The 7,883-nt window shown below is 39.1% G+C and overlaps 2 protein-coding genes across 2 annotated transcripts; both read left to right on the top strand.

Moving 5' to 3' along the window:
• Positions 1–886: 886 nt before the first annotated feature.
• On the top strand, positions 887–5,603 carry SARC_11813 (hypothetical protein). The gene is made up of 5 exons (XM_014294095.1): positions 887–1,192; positions 1,694–1,906; positions 2,702–3,297; positions 4,000–4,194; positions 5,412–5,603. The coding sequence occupies exons 1-5, from the start codon at positions 1,045–1,047 to the stop codon at positions 5,532–5,534; spliced, it is 1,275 nt and encodes a 424-aa protein (XP_014149570.1). The 5' UTR covers positions 887–1,044; the 3' UTR covers positions 5,535–5,603.
• A 988-nt stretch (positions 5,604–6,591) lies between these two features.
• Positions 6,592–7,183, top strand: SARC_11812 (hypothetical protein; the record flags this gene model as incomplete). Its single annotated transcript, XM_014294094.1, has 1 exon — positions 6,592–7,183. A coding segment is annotated over exon 1 (542 nt), but the record flags the coding sequence as incomplete, so codon positions are not given.
• Between the last annotated feature and the right edge of the window lie 700 nt (positions 7,184–7,883).

The raw sequence follows: 7,883 nt of genomic DNA, 5'->3' as shown, positions 1-7,883 counted from the left end.
TTATATATATATATATATCGGTATATAAATATATAATATATATATGTATGTTTGTGTGTATATATAAATATATAAAAATATGCATACATATATATATATTTATATTTATAAATTTATACATATGCATAAATATGTATATATATATATATGTGTGTGTCTATATATATATATATATATATAGCAATGTGTGTGTGTATAGTTTGTATATATATATACATATATAGACATATATATATATATATATACGCTTTTACATGTTATATATAATCATGTAAATATATTTTGCAAAACTATATATTTGTGTGTGTATGTATAAATACATATATGTATATACATGTAGATATACGGACATATATACATATTCAAAATTATATTAATATCGATGTAGATATATATATCTATGTATTTATATATATATGTGTGTGTATATATATATATATATATATATATATTAGATATATATATATACATACATATATATAAATATACATATACATATAAATATATATGTATATATATATATAATCATACATTTTTATGCATATATGTATATATATGTGTGTGTGTATGTATAGGGGTTCATATTTGTATAGTATTTTATATCGCCACCTGCGGTATATCATTTTTCTTTTCCAACTGTTATGTAACTCTTTACACCCGAAGTTTTCTCAGTTTAGTCTATATTGCCTGAACTGTCGCACCGAAAGACTTGTTGCGTTGCGTTTGAGCATTGTGGGATCTGCATGCCTGATCCTATCTTGTGAAAGGCTTCATTATTGGAAGTTGTTGGCTACCTCTGCTTATGTTGCTTAGGCATTGTAAAGTACCAAAAAATTACAAGGTAACTTACATCGAGTATAAAATACATATTTAAATTCTTTGTCTGTTGAATACAAATAGGCTAAAACCAGTGACGGCACACCAGCCAAAAGTGCAAGAGAACAGTACGAGGAATGGCTTGGTGAGCAAAAGAAGGCCTTTATAAGGGCCTTATTGCAACTTATAGGCACCGAGGACACGTCACGGCAGGTGGCTGGGTTACAGATGTGTATGCAATGGGTCGAAGTAGAGGCTCAGAAACTCACACAGACGAGCACACACGTGTTCCCGAATACACTATTTCTGAGGGTGGTGGATGCTATGACTATAAACGACAACTGCAGCGAAGCGCTGGTTCGGGCCTTCACGAAAGGTATGCGATATAGATATAACATATATATATATATATATATATAGGTATCCTATAAAAGTATATATATTCTGGTTTGTGATATCGGGTTTCAGTGCAGTGGTAAGTAGCCTATTCACGCACACTAGAGCCTGGCTGTAGGTCTATTGCTAACCTGTGACTAAGGATGGCTCACTGAATATCATAGTATATGTAATCCGACTCACAATTCAACTCGGCGTAACAGGATTCAGTTACTGTCCGATCATATGCAATGATAGTAACGTAAAATATTGACACATATACTGCTTGAGTTGCTGTATGATCGTACTCGACAGTATGTGATAACTTGTGAAGCGCGACGATATGAAGAAAATGAAGGTCTAAAACTCTGGTCATACGTAAGCTTGGTGAAGTAAACATTTCGCCGTTGAAGGATAGCTAGTCTTGTCAGGGCGCGACTACCGTACGAGAATCTATAAATACACCCTGACTCACATGCCGTTATTGAACTCCGCGTGGTAGGGTTCCTGTTAAAATATGACGATGTTCGGTACTACACACTCAAGAACCTGGCGCTGACTATGAAGAAACTGGAGGATTCGGGCGAGAGCGAGGCCTCTGCCCTGGTAACGAGCAGGCGTATCTATTCCATCCTGTCGCCCATTGTATTCCCCACTGAAGTAGAAGAGTTGGACTGCTTCTTGTCCCCGCTTGCCGGACAACAACCCAAAGACGGTAGTTGTATGGTGTTATTACGCATTGCGCTCTCTGTGTGTACATGTACGTAGACAAGTACATTGAGGTCGCGTATCGCTGATATGGGCGTTGTTGTATACGTATTCTCCATCGAATGAAGGGAGTTGTACTGGTGTTTGTCCTCTTTTGCCGGGCAACATTCTAAGCTCGGAAAGTATCCGGTGTTAGTGCGAGGCTCAGACTAGATCATATTTTCATACACACTCGTGTGTATAGATTCTTTCAAACCGTACCTAGATATCAATAGCCATTTCTTTTAAACTCTGTGTGGATATGTATGTGCGTAGTCATTGTATAACATTTCTCGCCTCTTCATCCGTGTCTATTTTTATTCTTGTCCGTTTCTATATTTATTCTTATGCTTATCTGTATTTATTCTTAGGCGTATCTATATTCTTATCCGTATCTATTTTTATTTTTAATCGTATACTTTTCCATTTTTGTCCATTGTTTCTTAGGCGTATATATATTCTTATCCGTATCTATTTCTATTTTTATCAGTACATGTACTTCTATCCGTATCTATCTTTATTCTCATCCGTATCTATTTTTCATCTTATCCATTTCTATTTTGATCCGTATCTGCCTATATTCTCATCCGTATCTATTTCTATTCTTATCAGTTTACTTCTATCCGTGTCTTTATTTTTATTATTTTTACTCGTGCAGATTTGGTTCCGATCCTACCGCTCCTGTTTCTTATCCCACAGTATCTGTCATGTCAGTGATTGTGCCTCACTTTCTGCACCATACTCCCATACTTTTTTTCTACAGCCGGAACCACCACCGCAAACACACAATCCAAGTCTAAGAAGCGTACCGCAGCCGATGCCAACGATAACGAGGCCGATGAAAAAGCCCTCAACTTAACTGCCTTAGCCCCCCACCGCAAAGTATTCACGGTGTGCTGGAGAGCGCTTCTGCGCCGCGCCTTGCCCTTAGATGTCTACAAGCGCGTGCTTCTAAAGCTACACACGGACATCATGCCGCACATGTCTAACCCGCGGCTATTGATAGATTTCCTGACCAATGCCTACGACCAGGGGGGTGTGGTGAGTGTGCTGGCGCTGGACGGTCTGTTTGTGCTAATGACCCAGCACAACCTGGACTATCCCGACTTCTACGTCAAGCTGTGGCGCATGTTTGACCACGAGATATTTGTGGTCAAGCACCGAGATCGCTTCCTCAAGCTGGCAGATACTTGCCTGAACTCTCCCTTGCTACCCGGATATCTTGTGGCCGCATTTCTGAAGCGTCTGGGGCGCCTGGCACTGAGGTGCCCGCCATCGGGGGCGGCGTATATCATGCCGTTGATGTTCAATATGATGCAACGGCATCCTAATTGCATGGCCCTTATACACCGCGAAAAGGTGGGGTATTTGGGGGTTTTTTTTCTAGTTCTGTATATTATTTTGTGTACTCGTTGTGGGTCGTGAGATGTCTTCTGTCGGGGGCTGAGTGTGTTTGCCGTTGATGATAAATATGATGCAACTGCATTCTAATTGCACCGCCGTTATACACCCCAAAGTGTAGGATAGGATATGATATTTAATGTGAATTAGGGTATTTTTGGCTTTCCTCAAGTTATGCCATTTATTTTTTAAGTATCTGTGGGTTTTTGATAGGCAATTTGCCCCGAAATCGTGTACGCTGAGATGTCCATGATATGGTGAGCTGTTTGGGTGATGTTACCACTGGTGTCACTAATATTAAACGACATCCCGTATTACGGCACTAATACACCGCAACATATGGTGTTAGCATTAACTACAGCACGCATTATTTCGGTCTCCGATGCCGAAATACCACCCACCTTACTGGGTGAGGATGCAGACACGTATTTAGAAACATCTCCTATTTAGCTGTCAAGAAACATGGCGGTTGTTTCATTCACCATTGGCGTTATTTCATCACCAGTACGGCATTGTTATACTACGAAAACGCAAACGCATACGCAGCAGTCGTGAGGCGCGGCGTTCTCCGCAGCAGTGTATAGTGTGAAGAATTAGTACCTAGGCTTTGAATATCTACGTCTTATTCAGTCACTAACGCCTGACTATCACTCCCCACAGAGCGACGGGACTGATCCGTATATAGAGGACGCTGGCGATCCGAAGAACTGCCAAGCCATTGAAAGCTCACTGTGGGAGTTGGATGCTTTATTCCAACACCAGGTGCCGAGTGTTGCGAAGTTTGCGGAACAGTTCAGTGATGTGTTCAGCAAATCAGCCTTTGAGGTGTCTGATTTTTTGGAGAGTGATGCGGCGGTAAGTGTGGGCGCTCTTCGTTGAATATATAGTGTGAGATTCGTGTGGGCATGTGTGATGGTACGCATGTTTTTGTCTAGGCTATATAGTTTGTTTATGTCTATATATATATATTTATATTTATATTTATATATATATTGTGTGTGTACACGTGTAGATACGGCTGAATTGAGGGCAGGAATTCAATGGTGTGTTCCACAAACCATCCTCGTAGTGCCTGTTGTCTTGGAGGGTGGCTTTGCGGTACGTAAGCGCATAGACCAGTGTGCGTGATACTCCTTATAATCACATCTTAATGCTTTAATAAGCATATACGTAATCTGTATGCTAATATGTGTGTGTATATACTTTGTTTGAGAAGTTGGCTCTTCCATTCAGCAATGTGCTGAGCAAACGCGGCCCTGTTGAAGTGATCGATATTGTCGTGCACAACATCCGCTATCGAGTATTTATCAGCTCACTCAATATCTACTCTGGGCTGTATTGCTACTATTATTATTTTTCTTGTATACATTACTGCTTACACATTCTCTATTATTTACTTATATTAATCAAACCTATTTCTGAGTTGCTCAACATGGACTATTATTTGCTCAATGACTCGAGCCAAATTATATTCGCAGGTCAAAGCGTACATTGTACACTCGCATTGTGAGTTGTATTGACAATACTATTATTTCATTATTTCAAGTATACATTTTACCGCTTGCACAATATTCACTATTATTTAGTTGTATTACTAGAACTTATTGTAGATTGCTCAACGTCCACTGTTATCTGTTCAATGACCCGAGCCATTATATATCTTATCAAGGAAGAGCATGCATCGTATACTCGCTTTGTGGGTTGTATTGGCATTACATTTATTTTTCTATTTCAAGTATATATATTACTGCTTACATAACATTCACTATTATTTACTTGTACTACTAGAACGTACTATGGGTTGCTCAACCTATACTCGCGCACAAATTGCCCGCTGTCGCGTACTTGCAGGCTTACTCACTTTCCGATATCGAGCATATTCAACCATTAAATCCGAAACCTAACCTCTACCCAAGAGATGGTACAACAGAACCATATACTTGCACACTAAACATACACTAACAAATAAATTATGGCGTACACACATCTGTTATATATGTTTTGTTTTCGAGGTTGTACGATAATGATCCTATTCGATCGTCAAATCCTAAAACCCTAAATTCTACTCACAGATGATTCAGGATGAACTTAAAATCAGGGTACGAGGCGACGTACCGTTAGAGTACCAGAAGCCAACCGGACTCATTGGTAGTGACGAGCACTCAGCTGTGGTCAGCATGGGCTGGACTTTCTAGTACACATACACACACACATATATATATATATATATATATAGATGAATGAATAAATAGATGGTAAATACATTTTTATGTGTGAATATATACATATATTGATCATCACCAAAAGGCCGAGTTGGCAACGGTTACAAATACAGTATTGTAAATTCTATTGGAGGCGTGGGCATGAGCTGGACTTTTAAATTGTTCAACCAAACAAGGACATCTAATGACAGACAGCATGAAATAAAGCATATTTAGACGCTAAACGAGTATAAAGAATGAACACTGTGAAACCACGTAAATACAGTTATATATATATGTGTGTGTGTGTTTGTGTTTGTGTGTGTGTGTGTGTTTGTGTGTGTGTATGTAAACATATATATATATATATATATATATAACATTGTATTCACGTGTATATCTATTTAGTATACAGGAATCTATGCATACACGCATATATTTCAGTGTATCTGTCTTCGTTCGACATACCAGGAACGAGCTACCCCACGTTTAGCGTATCTGCAGTGAGTGCACGCAGATGTCAAGGGAAAAGCATCGCTATCTGTCTGTTCACCATTGTCAACACAATTGCTTGACTGTAATAGTCAAACGTCGATTCTATTTGCATAGACACACATCATAACTGAGTGTGGAGTGACACAGTATTGATGTATTCATGCGAGAAGTGGCACAGTTGATATGGCGTGATAGCGCGTATGCTAGCCTCAATCCGTTTCGCGTTAAACGTGTACACTTTGGATAAATATACGTTTTTATTATAGTTTTCGTTATGGGTCCATGTTTTGAGCCATGAAGTTCAACATTCATTATACGAAGTATCCGACAAATTCCCATATTCACTACTAGGTCGATTTTGTCCAGTCTTGTTACGCGTATAAACGTTTTCAAAGTTTATAAATTCCAGGTGAACGTTCAACGTTTATATTGGACTTTCATAGTACAGATGTACATATATATATATACGTAAATAACACGTTGTCGTACTCGTACAGCCTTACATGTCTATACATACACCTCGTAGGGTTTAATAGGCCGTTTATACTACTCTAGAGTCTGTGTGTGTGACAGTCTGTAGTCTGTACATAGCACCAATGAAACACTATGGCGCAATGGATAGAGGGGTCTCTCTGGCATACTGCCTTATACGGCCGTGAGATGTGTGTCTATACCGACGCAATTATCAAGTGTGTGCGTGTAGCTGATCACACCGATTCATTCTTATTCAAGCTCGTGGTGAAGGCAATAGACCCTCCTATAAATACTACAGTCAAGATACGAATGTTTTTCATACGTACAAGTATGATTTTACATCTTGGTCAGAATTTAATGAGCTGGCGGGGTCGAAGAGAAGAAACATACGTCTTCCGGTTTGAATTGCCTGATGAGGATTGTAATGTGAAGACGTTTCGTGACGATGTAGCACGCATGCTAGTCTCAACAACAAGACAGATACCTATACATACGGTTACACCTCTCGATATGAGGGAGGTGGATATGGCAACCGCTCAGTTATCGTCAGAGATCTCTGAGTGTGTCCCTTTGCCTCAGAGGGACTTCATTAAAGCGGTCGTGTGTGGCGATATTGCATTGGCGCTTGAGAGGTTGCGCACTGGTGCGGTCGATATCAATGCCAGTGATAAGGTGAGTTTAGTGATATGTGTGTGTTTAGTACCGTTTGGAATGACTCATGTTACTGTTGTAGCTTTGGAAAATGGTTGGTATATATTGCAGGGTGTTCTGAGGGCTGTATTATTATAGTGACCTGGACAATGTTTGGAGCGAGTATGTTACAAAGTGGAAGGAGCTCTGTGGCTGGTTTTTGGCCGAATCAATATGGCGCAGTGATAGTTGCGTGAACATTCGGAGCGCGTAGGGAAGTTATTGGAGCCAAAGTACACTACAAATTGGAAGTGATCGGCATTGCATTCCCTCTCAGAAGTTCATATATGGTCGAACATATATATATATATATGTGTGTGTGTGTGCGTGTGTTTGTGTGTGTGTGTGTGTGTGTGTATATATATATGTCTGTACTTGTATTTATATATCAATACATGTCCAACATACTCATGTACTTCAGTTAATATATTTACAGACATATAGACATAAATACATACACACACACACACACATCTACCTACCTACCAACCTACCTACATACATACATACATACATACATACATACATACATACATACATAGATACATACATACATGCATGCATGCATGCATACATACATACATACATACATATATACATACGTACATACACACATACATACATACATACATACATACATAAATACATACATACATATATATATACATACATCCATACATACAT

Source organism: Sphaeroforma arctica (genome assembly GCF_001186125.1).
Source record: "Sphaeroforma arctica JP610 unplaced genomic scaffold supercont1.1891, whole genome shotgun sequence".
Lineage (NCBI taxonomy): Eukaryota > Ichthyosporea > Ichthyophonida > Sphaeroforma > Sphaeroforma arctica.
The sequence above is the reverse complement of the archived record's forward strand: the minus strand, read 5'-3'. Positions and strand labels throughout refer to the sequence as shown.

Coding starts and splice junctions, on each gene's coding strand:
- SARC_11813 (XM_014294095.1), top strand. CDS start 1,045: ATGTGTATGCAATGGGTCGAAGTAGAGGCTCAGAAACTCACACAGACG. Junction 1,907..2,701: donor CGGACAACAACCCAAAGACG/GTAGTTGTATGG, acceptor TTTTTTCTACAG/CCGGAACCACCACCGCAAAC. Junction 4,195..5,411: donor TTTTGGAGAGTGATGCGGCG/GTAAGTGTGGGC, acceptor TTCTACTCACAG/ATGATTCAGGATGAACTTAA.